The 22,041-nt window shown below is 36.2% G+C and overlaps 1 protein-coding gene across 10 annotated transcripts in view; it reads left to right on the top strand.

The window, feature by feature from the left end:
* The window catches only part of LOC101738176 (ras GTPase-activating protein raskol), a 202,503-nt gene that overhangs the window by 118,374 nt on the left and 62,088 nt on the right, over positions 1-22,041 (top strand). Inside the window, exon 2 of one of the 10 annotated variants that reach the window (XM_038015940.2) lies at positions 1,557-1,815. The exons of 7 other annotated variants lie outside the window; for them this stretch is intronic. In XM_038015940.2, the coding sequence (XP_037871868.1) occupies positions 1,641-1,815 (175 nt within the window). In that variant the 5' untranslated portion in view covers positions 1,557-1,640. Of the gene's footprint in view, positions 1-1,556; positions 1,816-17,673; positions 17,929-22,041 lie in introns of those variants that run through there. 2 more of the 10 variants (XM_062672452.1, XM_038015938.2) reach the window with 2 other exon arrangements.

Raw genomic sequence — 22,041 nt, 5'->3', positions numbered from 1 at the left:
ACGGCTCATTCATAGATCACGAATTTCTCATAATTATTTAACGTTGTACATTAAACTTGCTCATTGTTTTATAATTACCATTCATTTTGATGGTTATTTCGCATTGTAAGATTGGAATCAGTTTGCTGATTCATTGTTAGTTTCTAATTTCATACAACTTCAAATGTCACAAATTTGCGTAATTGGTGATGGTAGGAATTAACTTATAATTACGGGTGCTGTATTATTCATTACCTATTGCCTATTTATGCCATGCTCGTGGTTTGAAGGGTAGGACAGCAGTTAAACACTTCTGTATTTGACCTCACGTGTTAAAGCGGATAGTGGCATTCAAGTTGCGATGTGTATGGGACTTACAACAGTAATAACTAATAATAATAATAAACTAAATAAATATTTATATAATAAAAAAGCACACTGCGTATAAAATGTAACTTTATATGTAGTTATTTCTACTTGATATTAAAACTCAAGACTCAACTCAGACTCGTGCCCGGAGCAAATCTATCTATGAAAATCTATATTTCGTTTATTTTTTCTTTCAATCAATGATTTTATGTTTAAAGGTAGAGTTAGTATTGTATACATGTAATATATCTATGAGATTTTCATGTAAGAGTTGTGTTTTCATTGTATTATTGATTATTCAGAAAATAACCGCTTGAATCAGTCTATTTATTCGAATATTTCACCAGATAATTTGGCGTTCTTTTCTAATGTAGATACTTTTTTTTTATTGCCCTTGGAGGCAGACGAGCATACGGCCCACCTGATGGTGAGTGGTTACCGTCGCCCATGGACTTCAGCAATTCCATACTGAAAATCCCTGGATATGTTAACCAGAAGAATGTCTCTCGAATACTCTCTAATAAATACCCTCGAAAGTGTTTCACGTCTTGAAATTGGGAACATGGCAAATATGTTTTTTAAGGGGTAAGAATTTTTTAGGTATACGAAAATAATTATTTCTAGTTTATTTTTCGAGAAGTTGCTTCAAAACGATCAATTTTTCTAATGAAAACATATTCCCTATTCAATTTAGCGATAACCTGACTTCCAAGTGTCACTCACTGTTAGACGACCCAGTTTCCATATATGTATGGAATATACGTAATGGAAAGACTTATTTGATCGCTGACCATGATTTAAAAAGTTTATCAAAATAACAGTTTTAAACATGTTCTATTATACATTTTACGACAATGTTATAGGCGAATGATTATTGAACAAAATATCAATTTAAAAGTTACATTGGCATGCTTTATTGTGTGTCGGAAAAGCTAGTGTTTATTGTTGAAAATAGATATTTCTAATATTGTAATTCAGTTGATCTGATTAGTAGATTTACCGATTTTCCAATAAAAAATAATTTATTCTAAATCTTAGTCGCACTTATGTATTTTGCAGTGATAGAAGTCGTCGAGGGATACACCCCTATACTCAATGAAGGCCGTTAGTTGCTTGTCACTTTATTTAGTGACGGCGGTTGATTTACACACCAATTGTCTGTATCCATTCAATTGACACTTGATCTTATTTGCCAATTTATCTAATAGAGACCTCATGAAAACTTGTACTCCTGAGAATAACAATGAAAAACTGATGTAAGGATCTGTGATATGTGAATAAAAAATAAAGTGATGAGTCTCCAAAGGGAAAGGAAACCAAAGTTTAATATGTGGAAAGCAATAATTCATAGAAAAAGAAAATACAGTGAGGTTTTAACATGTGAACACGAAACTTACGCCGCCCTAGCGTCGATGCAAGGAGGTAATGCTGCGACACTACCGCCATCTCTGGACGCGTTGCGAGCATGTAAGTAGTACTACTAGTCGATAATAGATGGCGTTTCATACAAGTACGTTTTGAACTACTCACGACAAAATAAATCAGCTCAGAGATACTAACCAGTTATAAAATACAAGGATAACAAATTGTTTACTTTGTTTTAGAACACAATGTTTGAAATTGACTATTTCGATACCTGACAACATAAAGCTTGGTTTATTCCTCCTCCTCCTTCAGTCGATCGCTCATTGCTGAGCATCGTGATGCGCCCGCCTGTGACCTTTTTTTGTAATTTGTAGCCACTTATGTCGGTCTGTGGCACAGTGAAGTGCGTGGCTCAGTCTCATGTCCAGACACTCAGACACTTGGTCACTCCATCTTTTTCGGCTACGACCTCTGGATCGTCTTCCATCCACTTTACCCGTCACTATGAGTCTCTCCAGGTTGTCAGAGGGTTTTCTTGCTATATGACCAAAGTATTGGAGCACTCTATATAGACATTTGGTGGATAGCCTCTGGTCAACTTTTAGCTCGTTGAGGATGGAAGCGTTCGTCCGGAAAGCCGTCCAAGGGATGCGCAACATGCGCCGCCAGCACCACATCTCAAACGCGTCTATGCGTCGCCTGTCAGACTCTTTCAAGATCCAGGTCTCAGCCCCATACAAAAAGATTAAGAAAACGAGCGTCTCAACAATTTGCACTTTCGTTTTCTTGAGTATGTTTCGATCTCTCCATATTTTGTTTAGCTGGCTCATAGCGGATTTGGCCATTCCGATGCGTCGCCTTATTTCGGTTTCCGATCCACCTCTATTGGAAATAATCGAGCCGAGGTACACGAAAGTCTTGACGATGTCGTATTGGCCAAGAATATTATTCTCGTTAAGGGTGCCGTATTTATCCACGATCATGATCTTTGTTTTGGACTGGTTGATCTTTAGTCCCATTTCCTCGCTAACTATAACCAGACGTCGCAGCAGCTCCTCCATTTCCTCTTCTGATGACGCCACTAATGTGGTATCATCAGCGTATCGTAAGTTCGAGATCTTTACGCCCCCAACTGTGACGCCACCATCCCACTCCTCTAGGGTTTTGCGCATTATGTATTCGCCATAGATGTTAAAAAGTATGGGCGAGACGATGCAACCCTGGCGCACTCCTTTCTCAAATCGGAACTCTCTTGATTGTGCTGGGCCGATCCGTACCGATTGGTTTATTCAGTGAACACAATAACTTGAAATTGCTCCTTGAGAGGACGAGGACAATTTGAAACTAAATGTAAAAAAAAATACAATAGTGTTGTTTCACTATTATTGTGGGAAAATAGCACAATATGATTCACGCTATTGTGTTTGACATGCCGACCGCATCAAAAGCAACCGACCCTCTAAATAAGGTCGAGCTTATCTTAACGTCCCATTGACGTTGACGTTACCTTTGTGGTAGGTTGCTGTTTTTGAACTTAGATCTGAATTTTATTACTCCAGGAATAGAGAGAATGTTAAGCATAGCATTTGTTTTATCGCACTGAATCTACATCTAATACTATCAAATCAAATAATCTAAATCCATTCAATAATATCAAATCTTCAGTTTATCATTGTAAGCAATTTATACCGTAATAATATTTATAAAGAAGGTCAAACAGAAGCTCTGTATAAAACAAATGAAAATACGGACATATATTTGATTATCCGTTATTATTATTGTCCGTCATGGGATATTTTTGTTGTTCCTCAGTCCTCAGCCTCGCCATAAAAAAATATTTTTCGTAAATACACTACCATTTTGGTAAACAATTGCCTTTGTATCTACAAAAATCTGTAAAGGACATCGTCGCTTGGCAGCGTTGTTATTATAAGACGAAACAATGGGATGAATGTAAAATGTAATATCGTAGAAGCTTTATATGAGTTCAAAACAATATGCCTCCCACGACACAGTTTCCATGGGCTTACGTAAATTCTAGCTAATTACTGCGCATTTGCACAACAAGTTTGTACGTTTCCTCGTCAGATTGCGAGAAACAATAACAATAGTCATTGTAAAAATCTTATTTAAAAAAAATCTTATTATAAATTCGTAGTAATATTCTCGAGTATTCCTTACCTTTTCTTCGAACTCCATTTTTTTTTTCGCAATTAATAATAATATCGAGAAAGACCAGTAGTCTGTCTATATCTGCTGCAAAGTTTTATTGGTGGTGGCGTCTTGTGAGCCCGCCCGGATAGGTACTACCATCCTGCCTATTTCTGCCGTGAAGCAGTAATGCATTTCGGTTCGAAGGATGCGTTTTTGTGGCCGTTGTACTATAAAACCTCTGGTCTAACTCTAAAACTCTTGCTTTAATTTGGGTGGCGGCATTCACGTTGTTGATGATTATGGGCTCCGGTAACTCACCGTCAGGTGGGTATGTTCATCTAGCTTTCAAAGCTCACAAAATGTACAAAAGATCTCGGCTTTATCTTCATGTCTTTTGTGAAGTGAAATTTAAACACGTTACCTACCTGGGAATGGAAATACATAGCGTTGCTCACTAATTTAATCATTACTGTTAATATGAAAACTACTGTAATGTATCTTGGAATTATACGAGCTGGGAATACAATTATCCGAAGTTGGCGATAACGATTTCATTGAAACATAAATAAGCGTTTAAAATTAATATTAAATTCTATAAACTTATGGCTAATATTTTTTTTTATTAAATATGATTCGATTTTTGTCAGAAAATTGTAAAGAGGGCGGGCCTACTGGAAGAGATTTCAACATGAAATAAGTAGTGCCCTTGTACTCTGTATTCTTATTGTCGTGTTTTTTCTAACAGCTGTGTGTACAAAATATATTAAATAGATAAATAAAATAAATAAAAGAGTGACTATAAAAAATATATGAAAATAAACGAAATCAAATGCATAAACATGGAGAGACCAGTGTGTGTTGTGTTACAGATATTGACCTACTTTTGGCCAAATGTACATAATATAAACACGATATACTAGGCTAATTAATGTTTTGTTTCTCTCACACTTCAAAATAACTGATTTGTATGAGCAAGACCGAGATAAGTAAAGCAATCGTGCGGTCTGTAATAATTTGTTCTTAACGAAATCGTTTGCTCCTACAGGATTTGGTTTACAGTTTGTATTTCGTGTATACATATTCCCTTATCATTTATATATTTGTTTATGTGACATGTTTGACGTATCGTATTTATTAATTTATTTATATTTAATCTATATACATATATAAAAATGAATTGCTGTTCGTTAGTCTCGCTAAAACTCGAGAACGGCTGGACCGATTTGGCTAATTTTGGTCTTGAATTATTTGTGGAAGTCCAGAGAAGGTTTAAAAGGTAAAAATGCTCGGAATTAAATAAAAATAAGAATTGTGTTTTTCCTTTGATGTGTCCCCCGTTGGACGGATTCCTTTTGTTTGTTTGAACTTTATTTTATACAAAAGTTTAGGTCTTTTATTTATCGATTGAGGCACTACGAAGTCTGCCGGGTCAGCTAGTGATTACTAAATCTTTCAAGATTTTTTCCAGATTGCCGAACTAAAACTACAGATGGTTTGTTTACGACCACGTGTCATGCAGATAGGTCGGTGATCATTAGCCGACATGTTAATTTTTAATAGCGCCCTATCTGTTTTTATGGCGACTTATTCACTATTTATTAAATTTTTTATTGTACACAATAATATTGCAGTGAAAGCCGCAATAAATAACATTTTATTGACAAAAGGCGACCTTAGTTCAGACATGAATCAACAAATCAATTCCCCTGCTTTTGTGGCAAGATAATAACAAGTTAATAACAAGATATATTTAAAAATAGGATTTTACGTTTTTTACCGCAGTATGCACTTAGTTTTTTTTTTCTAACAATTTTCCTCATCGAAAATTTGACACGATGTGTTTCAAAAACAAACACCAATCTAAGGGTCAGAAACACCTCGAACAATTGTATTGCATCTTGCGTTACGGTTGCTGTCTTTACTGTCACATAAAAATCCTATGAAAAAGAAGTGAAGCACCAGTACAATTCATAGCAGTCCATAATTGAACAGAAACGGACGCTTCGAGAATCTTTTCAGATCGAATTGTTCATATAAAGACATGTACCTCGCCCTAATGAAAAGCCGGTATCGGCTGTGGAAGTGACAGTTGGTAGCAAAAAACTTGTTAGGTACTCCATGCAGCGCGTCGTTACTGAATTGTACAGTTTTTGCACGGCAGATATCTCGAGAGACGTTTCTAGAGATTTCTTCGACGGACGTTATGGAGGTCGTTCTATTTTATTAAAACTAAGTTAATATTTAACGTTATTTTTATTGCTTAGATGGGTGGACGAGCTCACATCCCACCTGGTGTTAAGTGGTTACTGGAGCCCATAGACATCTACAACGTAAATCGCCATCCACCTTGAGATATAAGTTCTAAGGTCCCAGTATAGTTACAACGGCTGTCCCACCCCTCAAACCGCAAGGCATTACTGCTTCACGGCAGAAATAGGCAGGGTGGTGGTACCTGCCCTTGCGGACTCACAAGAGGTCCTACCACCAGTAAGAACCCGGCATGTATTTTCTAATTCATAAGGTAGATCGTATTTGTGCTAATACTTTTGTAACTATTAGAAAAAGTACTTCTCGTTTGGAAAAGCGATCATCGCTCTGTTGATACGAAAACACATAAACAATCGATCTTCACTTGTTGTTAAAGTTAATAGTAAACATATTAATACTAGAGTTTCCGCAGTAGTCGACATTCGACTATAATTAATTGGAATCGTAAGTTTGTACACTATTATGATTGTATTTTATACTTCTATAATTACAAATTTCGCCAAGACTACACTAGAAAAAATATTAAGAAAGACAAACCATATTCTATTCTCAATTTGACAACAGACGTCAAGAACAAAAGTTTGACAATAAATAATATGCATGCGTGTGTGCGTCCAATACATGGTATGTAGTGTGTGTAATGTTTTCTTTATTGATTTATTGTATCTTTTATGCATTATTTAAAAAAAATATTAGCATTGTGCACTTCTTCTCTATATTCTCTATAAGTGTGAAAAATTTCATACTCCTCCGTCCGCGCAATTTTCGTAAAAAAGGATACAAAGTTTTCACGTATTAATATATAGATATCTTCTGAAGTACCGTATTGATGATTAATCTTCTGTAGGTGTTTTCTATCAATTTATATGCAATAACACGAGTCTCGACGACTCTGCCTACACTGCGTAGGTTGCCGATAATGTAACTTTTCATTAAGCCCATGAAAACAATGATACAGCGGAGTGCTCATTAGAGGATGAGTCAGTCCACTATGAGGAAAGACTGTTTATTTATCACCTGTGTGAAAGTGGGACGTTTCTGTAAAATTTAAACCTTCATGTAAACCAAATTATAGTATGAAAGACACTAAGTATTAGGATACACGGATGAACGATAGAGCTTTGATTTGTAGCTCTATTGTGACTTTTAGATGTCTTTAAATACAATCTATATATATAAAAATGAATCGCTGTTCGTTAGTTTTTTTTATTTTATTTTTTTATTGCTTAGATGGATGGACGAGCTCACAGCCCACCTGGTGCTAAGTGGTTACTGGAGCCCATAGACATCTACAACGTAAATGCGCCACCCGCCTCGAGATATAAGTTCTAAGGTCTCAGTATAGTTACAACGGCTACCCCACCCTTCGAACCGAAACGCATTACTGCTTCACGGCGGAAATAGGCAGGGCGGTGGTACCTATCCTACAAGTGGTCCTACCACCAGTAATTACGCAAATTATAATTTTGCGGGTTTGATTTTTATTACACGATGTTATTCCTTCACCGTTTCGCTAAAACTCGAGAACGGCTGGACCGATTTGGCTAATTTTGGTCTTAAATTATTTGTGGAAGTCCAGAGAAGGTTTAAAAGGTAGATAAATATGAAAATGCTCGAAATTTAATAAAAATAACAATTTTGTTTTTCCTTTGATGTGTCCCCCATCGTACGGATAAAGCTTAGGTCTTTTATTTATCGATTGAGGCACTACGAAGTCTGTCTGGTCAGCTAGTACAATATAAAACACTTCATTGCACTTACGTACACCAACATAACGACTGTATAAAAAAAGTAAATGAAAAAAATAAAACTTTTAACTAAATTACAATGAGCAAACTTATCTATTTACTTAATTCAAACAATTTTGAGATTTGGTAAAAACAAAGAACTTAATAATAAACGAACCTGCAACATATTAAATAGTATAAATATTGGTAAGTACATAATTTTCTAGAAAATTCCAATAAATTGTGAATTTAAATCGATTGGACACAATATTAGATCTCCCGCAGTTTTCAATTTACATCGTGGAGCCGAAGTAAAACTGTTACTGATTAATTTTGCGGAAGCCTCTTCATACAGTTACTCATTTTATGGGCAAATATTATCTAACCGTGTCATTTTGTATTAAAAAGAATACGCTTGAAATTGCTTTTGCAATTCCACCTACTAAATAAATATGTAACCTAGGTAAATAAGTACATTGTGTATTTCCAATAATCTATGTGTATATGTTTGTGTTTGTCGATTATAGCAGCCCATGGTCATCATAACGTCAATGCGGACACCAACCTTGAGTCGTGAAGTCGATTTCTCAATTGCATTGTAGAACGCCATTGCCATCCTTCAAACCGAAACGCATGGTTGCTTAAAAGCGGAAATAAGCTGAATGAACCACCATTTGTGTTTGTACAAATATAACGCATAAACATTGTAATCACTACATAGTATAAAACAAAATCGCTTTCTCTGTCCCTATATCTGTCTGTCCCTATATATAGGTAAGCTTAAATCTTTAAAACTACGCAACGGATTTTAATGCGGTTTTTTTAATAGAAAGAGTGATTGAAGAGGAAGGTTTATATGTATAATAAGATCCATTAAATAGTGGAGAAATCAACAATAAATTACAGTTTCTGAAGCGAAGCGAGGGCGGGTCGCTAGTCATAGATAAGAATGGGTCTGCGGAGGGACTTCGGTTCCCTCTGTATTTTGTACCGCATGTTCCATGGGGAGTGCTCTAAGTAATTGTTCGAGATGATACCAACGTCTCGTTTTTACCATCGCACCGCCCGCCACCGGAGTAGAGTTCATCCATACTACCTGGAGCCACTGCGGTCATCCACAGTGCGTTTCCAGAGATATTTTTTGCCACGTACCATCCGGCTATGGAATGAGCTCCCCTCCACGGTGTTTCCCGAGCGCTATGACATGTCCTTCTTCAAACGAGGCTTGTGGAGAGTATTAAGCGGTAGGTAGCGGCTTAGCTCTGCCCCTGGCATTGCTGAAGTCCATGGGCGACGGTAACCACTCACCATCAGGTGGGCCGTATGCTCGTCTGCCTACAAAGGCAAAAAAAAAAAGAATAAAAATGATTTATCTCAATATAAACATTACACGTCGTATAAACCTAACATTTTCTTCAAATTAATGTTTTAGTATGTGTTCAAAAATCAGAATTGTTTCTCTTTATAGAAAACGTTCATAATATTTGTAATTATTATTGTATTATCGTTTTGTGTATTTTGTTTAACAGCTCCAAAAATTACGCTACGCTAAGCTATGCATTCTAATGTTTTTTTTTCTCCTTTTGTTACAGGTAAGTGTCGGCAGTTCAAACAACACGGTAATTTGATAACTTAATTTTTAAAGTGAAGCCTCTTAACGCTTTCTTAACTTCACGTAATTGTCGAACGTTCCGTGTGAAAATTATATGTTTATTTTAAGAAACCTATACATTATTAAATCTACTCTTTTATTTGGCTATTTCCAGTTTAAACTTTAATTTAGATAGTCAAAGATGGTAAATAAACATTTCATTGTTTTTCCACCAAATAATCGTTATTAGCGTTGTCAACATTTTTTACATTTCACCTATATAGCCAATAGTGCTTGGTATTTATCTATAATATTATATTATGTATAAAACTTAAACAAAAGCTTGTGAAGTTTTTTTTTGCTTAAAATGAAATTCAAAAGAGACTTACAAATTCTGTCTATTTTATTTCGTTTAGATGAAGAGAATCGTATTTAATAATAAATCAATTTTATCGCAACCAAGCGTTATCATTGAAATAAGATTCCTTTTGAAGTATTTTCATGTATATTATTTTTATACATATATATTTCAAGTACTTTTATGTTAGGTTCCAAAACTCAATACAATACTAACTTTGTGGTCAGCAAAATCGTTTTACCCAAGCAAATCGTGACCCAAGTAAACAGGTGAAAGTTACATGAAGTCAAACATTCTGGATGTATATCTTCAATAACGAAATCTTACGTTGTTACGTCTTTATACGTTGTAGTGATGACTGTATCGCCTTAAATGTTATATATACCTTTAAACGAGCAATTCTTGTATATTAATATATATGTATATAATCTGAATCTCGGAAACGGCTCCAACGATTTTCATAAAATTTAGTATACAGGAGATTTCGGGGGCGATAAATCGATCTAGCTACGATTTATTTTCAGAAAATGTTGTTTTATTTGTGTTTTCAATAATCAACTCTTGCCGACATCTATTGGCGAATAATAATACTATTTTTCTTAATTGAGGGCAACTAACCGCTTTAAAGACACAACAAGATGGCGTTATCAAAAAAAAAACTGAGCAAAGCTCGGTCATCATCTAGTGTTCCCTTAATAAGTCATTCTTTGTTTCATATTTCATTAAATCAATGATTTTACTGCAGAAATTTTTTTTAAACGAAATAATACAAAATGGAAGAAAAGCTAAACAAGCATAAAATAGTGAAATACATAATCTTGTAAACAAATTATACATACGTAATGGCAACGTGTGTTCCTAGAAATTAGTAGGTGAGTGACCTCGTTGAATCCAACAGCATACGTAAAATTATTAAAACGAATCTAATGTCTTTTGTCTTAACTATTGTGTATATTGGGTGATTTTCTTTACGCAGTCTTGAAACATTACACCATGGTACGATTTAAGGTTCCGTCTCTTCGTCTTGCATAAAACCTTTTTTATTTTACTATATTGGTGAATTAGCTCACGGAGCACAAAGACAGACAGAACGTGAATACGCCCCTTAAGATATGAAGTCGAAATGTCAATTGTATTGAACGGTATTGTACAACCCTAAACGCATCACGCTTAGCGAAAGAAGTAGGTAGGACGGTGGAATACTTGTTGAAGTTGGTCGTACTCACCGTAATCACATTACATTCAATCGTCAGTAGCTACGCAGATTTATAAATTTTGAACGTTGATTTTTATAACTCTTCCTAAACCTCGTTCTTTTTATTATTATTTAATCCTACCCTTGCTGATAGCCTTGAGAGGCAATTTCAGCTTCGCCTTGACGTGTAGGTGAGCTCACGAGGCTCAAACCGGGAGTGTTGCTAACGCTGGCCCTAGCAAGAGCAGTGCTTTGCAGAATCTACCACCGGATCGGAAACGCGACCCACTGAGAAGGTCCGGCGAGAAACTCAGTGGGCAACGACGTTCGTGAACATGTGTTTGATTGAAAATAATGAGAATTTCCTGCCTGAAGATTTGACCCGCAGCATAGCCGTGTCAGATGTCTTATCCTTAGTTAACGACAACTATTTTATATAATAAACACATACATTAAATTCAACTATATATATTATAGTTCAAATTGCTCAAGTATTCTGTAAAAGTTTTCCCCCTCTTTTTATTTTTTTTATTGCATAGATGGGTGGACGTGCTCACAGCCCACCTGGTGTTAAGTGGTTATCGGGACCCGGGTCTCAGTTTTATAGAACAACTAGCGACCCGCCCTCGATTCGCTTCGGAAACATTAAAAGACACATGAAACCAAAAAAAAAAAAAAAAAAGTAGCCTATGTTCATCAGGGACAATGTCGGCTTCTAATGGAAAAAGAATTTTTCAAATCGGTCCAGTAGTTTCGGAGCCTATTCGAAACAAACAAACAAACAAATCTTTCCTCTTTATAATATTAGTATAGACGACCCTTCAAACTGAAACGCATTACTGCTTCACGGCAGAAATAGGAAGGGCGGTGTCTACCCGTGCGGACTGACAAGACATCCTACCACCAGTACATTTTGTGACAATTTTCGGAAAATTGCTTTTGGGTTGTTGTCCATCTACCACGGAACCTCACTAATAATTCTTCGTATAGTCGATGTGGATTATAATTAGCTGACCCGTAGCCGTATCGAGTGTCGCTGCGTTGGCATGCTGTCGGCCACAGGATGTCGTGTGTGCCTACACATCCGTTTGCTCTCAGCGCTTAAAAAATATGTTTATGTAGCATTCGGCTTACCTTTAGCTATAGTTTATTCGGAAAGCAAGTTCCTGAAATTTACCAGTTAAATAAGTCGTTTTTATTACCTTACATTGTCGAGCTGCAGGCTACACGAAATTCAACCGTTGCCCAAGTCTGTTATAATGTAAATAATCTATTAATATACCGGGATTTTTAACTGAGCCTGTCCTTCAATACTCGTGAACAGATTCAGCGTTATCTAAATAGCGTTATTTAATAAACGTAAATAAATTAAATAAAAAATAAAATAAAAAATAAACGTCAAATTGAATAGAAGATTCTTAAATGTATTGTACAGCATTCAAGAAATAAGAATAATAGCTCTGAATGTCATCTATAATACGTATTATTAATATTTATTGAAGTTATACTTCTTTAGACGCGTTATGAAAAATTGATGTGAGTGAAATTTTACGATGCGCGCGCACCGTGACACCAAATTAACAGAATGAAGTTGCCCACTAAATCGCTCATTACAATACGACCGACGTAACTTGGCGAGTCTGAATATAGCCGCAGGTGAACTTTCCGAACCGTACCGAGAATTACCGAATTTATACGATGTCAAGAAAAGGGATGTCCAATATGCGTGTTTGAGGATGTTGTTAAATCGATTTTTTTCAAATTGATTAAAATTTAAATAAATAAAAAATGAAATAAATTTAATAAAAATAAAGTATAGCTTCTTACGCGCGTACATAAGTACACGCACCCTTTTTTACATAAACTAAATGTAAATAGATATGGTTAAAAATCGTATGATTGATCAAGAAAGAAAAAAAAAAAGAATAAACCATAGATGAAATTGACAAAATAATTTGGATTAAGAGGCGTGTATTGCTCAGATCAAAATTTCTGTTACTCCTTTATAAATGAAAACAACACAGAGATGTTTTACTTTACGCAAACTATTTTCAGTTCTGTACACGCTTATTTAAATTCGTTAAGTCTCGGTCTGTAAATAATCCGCCTGTGCGTCCGTTTAGATTAGTAATGGAGTGTCGAAAGTGCGAGTAATTTGTTTCGTTTATCTTATAGGTTTAATGTTTTCGTAACTAATGATTAAGGGATTTCAGTTATTTGAACGTGAACACAAACAAGCCCGCGCCACCTTGAGAAATTGTATCACGTTGTACTACCACCGTGTTAAATAGTAGTTTAAATAGGAACATTGGTTTAGTTAAAAAATAGCCTTACAACAAAATCAAGCCAAATTAGCTAATTTTGAAAAGTGAAAAATTACAAAATACTAGAGGTCCCGCAGTAGTCGAAATTCGACTATAATTACTTCTGTAATCACAAATTTCGCCAAGACTACACTATAAAAAATATTAACAAAGAAAAAACAAGATTTAATCTATTCTCAATTTGACAACAGATGTCAAGAACAAATTTTTGACAATAAATACTATGCATGCGTGTGTGCGTCAAATACATGGTATGTAGTGTGTATAATGTTTTCTTTATTGATTTAATGTATCTTAAATGCATTATTTTAAAAAAAATATTAGTATTGTGCACTTCTTCTCTATATTCTCTATAAGTGTGGAAAATTTCATACTCCTCCGTCCACGCAATTTTCGTAAAAAGGGATACAACATTTTTTTTTCACGGCTTAATATATAGATTATTACAAGTATAACATCGATAAACTAGTAGGAACCTGTGGATATACGTTGTTAATTTATTGCTAAGCCATTGTGTTCTTCTTAATTAAATAAGCTAAACCCTTGTGTTCGTGTTATGCTAATGGTCTGGTAGACGGCGTTTGCTTCTTCTGAGAATTGTTATGTAGCCAGTCCTACCAATTTTCACTATAAACTATGGTTCACGCACATTAACGATTCTATACGCATCTAAAACTGTGGGAGACTCGCGCTTCGTCGTTAAACCGCGTCAGGTATGAACAATTTAGAAACAAACACAGTTTGATTTTCCATGTTGTCTTTAACCTCGGTTGGGAGTTGTATTTTTTTTTTAGAAGATTTAAAGAACCGTATTTGCATAGTGAATTTGGCCCGAACTTTAAAATTCTCGTGCCAAAAATATGAACCATCTGACGGCAATGCAGATGTGCCATTTCACGCATACAAATTGGGGCGCAGAGCTTTTTCCATCGTTTCACACTAATGCGTTGCCGACATCGCGTGCATCGGCTTGAAAATTGGAACCCAAAAACCACCTTCTATTTTTCATTTCATTTACGTAAAACTGCATTTATACAGCATGTACTATTCACAACAATATTAACTTTTAACATGTCTGCCCACGTGCGAGTAGACGCATAACCTCCGCGGTGAAATCGTGACTCAATGGATGTTGTGCGATGCTCTGTCCATATCCGTATATACCTATATATTAATATCCGTTTTTTGTATTGTTTACGCCTCCATAAACGCCTCAAAGCTTCCATTCTACTGTAGGTTAATTTTAGCTGACAAATGTTTACTTACCTCTTCCGGCGTTCGCTGCGATAAATCTCTCTGGCCATAAACCGTTAAAGACTTTCCACGTATCTCTCTCTCTGGTCGACTTTTAATTTACACGTTTTCGTTAATTGCCGATCAAACTGTAAACGTTGATGGAATAGTTACATTTTTGGTAGTTTCGTAATGGTTCCACTTTCGTATCAACGTTCGGCTATCATTCGTTGCTCAATTTTATTATTATTGCGAACAGATATCGCGTGCTCTACTCTTCGTATTAAATTAGATGCGTGCTCTTATTTACTTATCGACACGCCCGCGTTACTCTGTGCTGTATCTTGTTTGAGTGAAAAAATACTCGTCACATTAGTATTATCTTAAGGTTAATAAAAACGAATTTTACACCGAGTAAAATTCCGTCCGAGTAAAATCGGCCGCGACTACGGGAGCTGTCAGAAATTTGAAGCGTTTTAAATTAAAATTAAAATTGGAATAACGCGTTTAATTAATATTAAATTTATATTTCAGAACCATTTTTTTTAGTTTTTTTTATTCAAGTCATAATTTATTTAAAGTTAAAACTTTTCGGTTTATTTAAGATATCGTACTAGTGTGCTTTTTTCGTTGACTGTTTAAGTTTCAGTAGTAACGAAAAACTAAATATCATCACGTATGTACATACAAGTATTTCTAGGAAGGCCTAATTAACATTTCCCCTTTTTTTGCTAAGCACTCTGTCGGATTTATTACCGCGGCGGATAACGAAGAGGTCATTGACTCAAAGATTTCTTCACTATGTTACAGTTTTTATGTAATGTAGTAAAGCGGCTTAAGTGCTATCAATGCCGGCGACTGTCATTGTAAAACGTGGTGCTTAGGCTTAATTGTAATGCGTTTAGTTTTAACTCCATGATGATTCCATTTTCAAATAGGAATAGGATGAATTTTTTTTTTTTATAATTGTAAGATATTTTTTCCAAATTTCAAACTTTGAATAACTCTTCTGTAAAGTTGCAAAAATGTCGCTTAAACCAAATAGCGTTTCACCCCTCAATATAAAAAAAAAACCTTGCATGCAAACTGTAGTGGTGGGTGCTATGGGCTCTTCAAGCGTCAATCACCGTTCTCGTCAAACTCGTCGATTGCGACGAAGAGTTCGACGAGTAAACTAACCTAAAGACAGCCCATTGAGTTCCTCGCCAGATCCTAATGGGTCGCGATTCCGATCGGGTGGTAGATTCTGCGAAGCACTGCTCTTGCTAGGATTAGATATTCTCTCAGATTGAGCCTGTGAGCGCACCTACCCGTCCAGGCGTTTTTTTTTTTATATTCTATAAAACTTACGTGGAATTGATAACATTAACTTCGAAGCTCTAACACGATATGATAATACTTATCGCGTGGCCAAGTTTTTTTTCTATAAAACTAAGCTCTACGCAACATAGTTTGATAGTAGGGCTGTCATTTTGGAGTTATCTAATTTACTTTACACCATTTTTTTTGGGATGCAGGATTTGCATTTGATCCAAGAGTCTCCACAGGACTCGATGAGAGCAGGAGCTTACAACCAGCTGGAGTCACTGTAGAAGCCGGTTTCCCTGGGTTATCCGGTTGGGGATGACGGATGGTCGAGACAGTACGGCGAGCTAACGCACTCCAGATCTGCTTTCTAGGGCCACGCTACCGAGCTTATATTAGCAATCGATTGATTCGTATTTCACGTTCTGACCTGGAAGGCTGATTCTGTTCCAACGGTGTGTTGCAGAATCCCAGCTTTGCTAGCCTTGGTAGCATAACTGGCTGCTGACCACGAAAGCCGATATATACTCATTATCACCGATTATCTTGTCAGTCAGGTGTCTTAGGACTGTGTATTAGAGATATCAGTGCTTGGATTGTTGGCCGCGGTCACTTACCTTTCCCAGGTTGGATGCCAACGGAGACTTGGACCGTAAGTTGCTAATACAAGAGAGTCGTTTGGTGAGCGGCTTCAATATTTCCACATATATCACATGACCTTTTACCGCGGGAATCTCTCAGGAAATTCGCCCCCAGACCAAAGAAATGGGGTGATGGATAGAAATAAACGAAATTGCGGGCTCTGGGCTTAACTATAAAAAAGTGACCTGTAAATATAAAGAATTAAACACTAAATAAACTTCGTTTACTATGTACTGTTAATTGTATTTATAAATATCCGTCTTAGTACAGCACAATTAATTATGAAATAAAAAAATATAAAAAAAACAGTCCTTTTAAAACCTACAATCCGTTTTTTTTTCCATTTTTTCATTCTCTATTTTATAATATGTCATTTTCAATAAATGAATATATTTTTTAATTAAATGAGACAATTTTTCAGTCTTTTTAAATTTACTTACACTTTCACATTTTGATAGAGAAATAACACTTACGTGTATAAGATTCATCGTAATTTATATTTCGATCAACTGACATAATTAATTTGCACAACTCTTAGTCAGTAATTTTATTTTATGACATCATTTTTCAATTCCAGCCCGTCATAATAAAATTATTAATGAGGAAATTGTAATGTTTAACGCTTATTTGTACAAGAAGCTATGCAATTATTGTAAACTAGCGACCCGCCCTCACCTCGTTTCGGGAACTATAATTTATTATTGATCTATTGATTATTGGTTTGAATCTGGTCCTGACCGTAACAAACACAATAAAAAAATAACGTAATGAACAAAGAATATAATCTTTCCTCTTCTTTTAATTATGGTTCACTATTTTAGCAGGCTTTTTATCGGACTAAAAAATTTCCATTTTATACGTGTAACTCCAACGGTTTTTGCGGCGGACGCAGAATAGCTCGCAGATGGTAGATTTTTTTCCTTCTTACTTGACACTTATTTTTATATTTTGAGTAATTCACACTATATATTTATAAATTATAGCCTATGTGTTATTCTGATATGTATACTATATTATTGTAAAGTTTCATCAAAATCCATTTAGTACATCCATACATTCTTACAAACTTTCACGTTTATAATATTAGTAAGATACAATTGAGTTATGTGTGCCGAGGCAGCCCTATGGTTGATGCACACCGGGCGAGTACGGGGCGTCAGTAAACAGTCACCATCAGTCGGTGTCGCGCGCGCGTCAAACTCGCTTCGTCACACTCCTATCCTCTCACTTTACAATGGACAGGATCTCCGCGGTTGACTCCACATAGATGGACAAACTTATTGCGCTTTGGATTCATTACATTCTTTATCAAGTGCCACTCGGTGGTTTTGTTCGTATCACAGTGAACAGTGCAGAGAGTGAATTATAATTAGTGTGTCTAACTACAGTGGTTTTAACAGTTTATCCTAAATGAACTCGTAAGTATGTTGAGGCATTAAAAGTCGAACCAATCGCGACAGTCTTTAGTTGATTTAAACGAGTTCGCGCCATTTACATAACACGCAAAAATTGGAAAAGTAACTTGAGTCGCAAACTTTCGAAAACGTTGAAACGTCGTGCGGATTATGCTTCTCTCTGCTCAAATGCTGACTTTCATAAACTTAAAGGTCAGTCGATCTGCTGACAGTGGCCCTGTAGTGCAACGTTCCGTATTAAATCAATTAATCAACCGATAAATTGATTGCCAGCAGTCCAGGTTCATAACACACATCGTTGGTTCGCTGCTCTATCGTGTGAGAGGGGGCCTCTAAATATAGACGCAACTTCAGATTTTGCGGTGAAATGTATACAAATGCCTCGCGAGGCTAAAGATATGTCTGCTTTGCAATCTGCGATTTTAAATAATCCAATTAAAATAAATTAAAACATTGTCGCGCAATGTTTACAGTTCGAATATTAGTATGACAATTAAATTAAGTCTTAGCCTAAAGGTCTAGGATACCAGGCTATAAACTCCAAAAAAAATAATTAAATTAAGTCCTCTTTAAGATCTCGTTAAAATAAAATTACAGTTTGTATTTCATTCCTTAAACCTTAAAAATGTTTATTTTAAGAATCGTTATGAATTCAATTCAATTGTTGTCAAGTTATAAGTTTCCAGATTAGTTCCAGAAATGAGTTCTTGAAGCGTTGAAGCGAGTAATATTTTATTTAAACGTAAAATAATATAATACAACAATCTTGAGATTTGGTAGCGTGACGGGAGAGGCCTACACGTCACGGCTAGAATTCGAATATAAGTATGACAATTTAATTAAATGCCATTATGATCTTGTAAAAAAACAAAATTACACTTTGTTTATTTCATTCCTCAAACCTTAAAAACGTTTATTTTAAGAATCGTTATGAACTCAATTCAATTGCTGTCAAGTTATAAATTCCCAGATTAGTCCCAGAAGCGAATTCTTGAAGCGTTGAAGCGAGTAATATTTTATTTAAACGTAAAATAATAATACAACAATCTTGAGATTTGGTAGCGTGACGGGAGAGGCCTACACTTCACGGCTAGATTGTCTTCAATGAATAAGTATTTAGATACACACGAACGGATTCGGCATTGAATGTAGACATCAATAGTTTTCGTGCTCGCCGTTTTAACAGTTACTACCGATAACAAAAGAAAATAACAAACTTTCTTTGATCTAATCTAATTAATTATTCGATATATCGAAGTCCGTTCTCTTGAAAACATCTGCTGTGACGGGTGGGTTTAAATCGCGTTCAGCACATGGCATATTGTGGCCGCGACAAGATCTTGCAAGTTCCGGCCCACAAGCCGCTACCTGCACCCAAACTCCATTGTTATCTCCAACTACCACTCACAGACCTGCTTACCCTGTTTTGTTCTACGAATAACAATGACCCGGTTGCTTTGTTTCAAGTGCGCCATCATAGCTGCACTTAAGTTCAATAATTTTAATTGTATGCCTTACTGTTAAAATACATAAGGTTCGTTAGCTCTTTGCTCAATATAGTAACGCATTTACTAATTAATGCAATTATCCATATCGCTTGTGCTGTATGTTGTCATGCTACTAAAAATGGTCGCCATGCATCATGCGGAATATGAAATCGCAACACGAACACAGGTAAACGATACGTAATAGGCCAATGGGTTTTATTTGACAATCGAACCACGTCTTTCACACACACCGTGCAACGACATTGAATGCGCCAAGAATTCGATACGGGTCTTTCTACATGCGAGGGAATTTTAATAGTTCTTATTAAAAAGGTGATTTTTTATCGCGAAACAATTTAAAGTTGCCGTTAAAGTGATGTATTGTTAGTTAAATATTCCTCAAACGTTTATTATACGAGAGATGAAAGCGTTCTTATACATATTTACATCCGCAAAGGAATGTTGTAGAAGAGGGATTTTAAATTTAATGTCTTAGTAAAATGTCTGAGTGGAAACGCGTTAAATGTCAACATTTAAATCGTTTTGCTGGTTTCTGTTGATAGATAAAACGTGGTTATCGTCACAGAATACTCTAAGGAGCCGATAACGCGCCGTGAGAACACGCGTCTTGGCGGTAGGTAATCCGGGATTTTTAGGAATCCTTCGGGCTCAGTAAACATAAGTCAATTTGATTACGATAAAAGCTATCCGAGTTTTACGGGCGATAGTTGCGCCCCATTTGAGTATGTCCTATGATTTAACACCTATGACATTTCTTCAATGCATTCTGGTTACTAATTAAAACTAGGTAGGTCATGAGATCGTCTGCCCATTCGCAGCAATAAAAATTGATAAACGCCCAGTCTCGTAGGAGTTGTTTCCTATGTACATAAAGAGGTATAAATGAGTACTTCTGGGTGCATAAAATAGTATTATGTTTCATTGAACTGAGCTCCAGGTGTTCTTTACACTTGATTTCATTTTCTGAACTCGATTTCGTGTAGTATTTGAACCCCTTATGAAGCCATTCAGGTGTGCCATTCACCGTACAGTTAATAATTTCGGTCGAAGGGCTGTGTTTATTCACATTAAGGGCTTGTGACCTTATATTATTATTATTATTATTTTTTTACTGCTTACATGGGTGGACGAGGTCACAGCCCACAAGTTGGTAACTGGTTAGCGGAGCCCATAGACATCTACAACGTAAATGCCGCCACCCACTTTGACATATGAATTCTAAGGTCTCAATGTAGTTACAATGACTGCCCCACTCTGCAAACCGAAACGCATTACTGCTTCACGGTAAAAAATAGGCAGGGTGGTGGTACCTACCCGTGCGGACTCACAAGTCGTCCTACCACCAGTAATTACGCAAATTATGGAAGTGGAAGTCAATTGTGAACCATTGTTCAGTACGTGTTTCATTAGAAAAATTTATACCCGACGGAGGGATTCGAACACAGTTGCATCGCTGGATTTAAATGCAGCGGACGTCTTATCGTATAGGCCACGACGACTTAGGGCCTGTGCACACCACGTTTTTTAAGCGCTTTTATCCTACAGAGCGGTTTGTTGTCGTCTGTATCGATACAAACGCGCGTCGACGGCGCGTTTTTATCCCACAGAATAGTTTCTTGTCGTTTGTATCGATACAGGTGTGCAAAGGTCTACAGGCTGCGTCTGACTTGCGTGCGTATCGCGTATGTATCGCTACGAAGGCGCGTCGATGGCGCGGTTAAAAAACGTGGTGTGCACAGGCCCTTAAAAATACAACATTGGCTGTGAAGAGTGAACACAATCTCGATGAAGAATAAAGGTGTTAGAACATTAAGACCTTACTTCAGCTGATGTTAAATGCTCATCGGAGTTTGTACACCTCATAACTCTAATGTTTCCACCATCTTGATCCCCATCTCCAAAATTGAAACACATATTGCACTAAAAACTAAGGAACGTTAGAAAGGTAGTCGAAGATACTACTGTTTATGGGCGGACGATGGGAGAATGGTAACAATGGTTAAACCTAAACAGTCACATTACTGCACCTTATCTCATATAACCGCCCTGTCAATTATTTCTTATTACTGATATTTTTTTCTTTATCGTTTCACTCTTGTCAGAGCGAGCATGGTCGTCATTTAGTATCATTGCTGTGGGTAGATGCTATACGCCTCCTGAGTAATCGCTAGTTTACATGAATGTACCAGGCTCACCACAAACCAGAAGAAGTGGCGATTAACTGAATTACTTAAATTAAAATTCGAACCATTGAATTTCAAGAGACAAAATCCGAGAGCTGTCTATGGCTTCAAACACCTTCACTTCAACAAAAAAAATGCTCACTGTGTTAATCAGAATGTTTGTAAGCAGGAATTAAAAAGTTTAAATCATTTTATTTAAATTATAAGTTAGAAGTGTCCCGAGGTGCTGCTGTGAATTACAAAATGTAATACAGAAAACGGTGCTTAAGGTGACAATTTTCACGACTCCCTATCAACACTTGAAAAGTCAGTTGACATTGACCATTCGGGTCATTCCCCCGAAGTTCCGGTACCTACACATCGGCGACGGGAAATTGCGTTTCTACTCACATTTCATAGACACATCATTTTCTAATTTCACATTA

This window comes from Bombyx mori, chromosome 15, assembly GCF_030269925.1.
Source record: "Bombyx mori chromosome 15, ASM3026992v2".
Classification (NCBI taxonomy): domain Eukaryota; kingdom Metazoa; phylum Arthropoda; class Insecta; order Lepidoptera; family Bombycidae; genus Bombyx; species Bombyx mori.
This window is presented reverse-complemented; position numbering and strand designations above follow the sequence as displayed.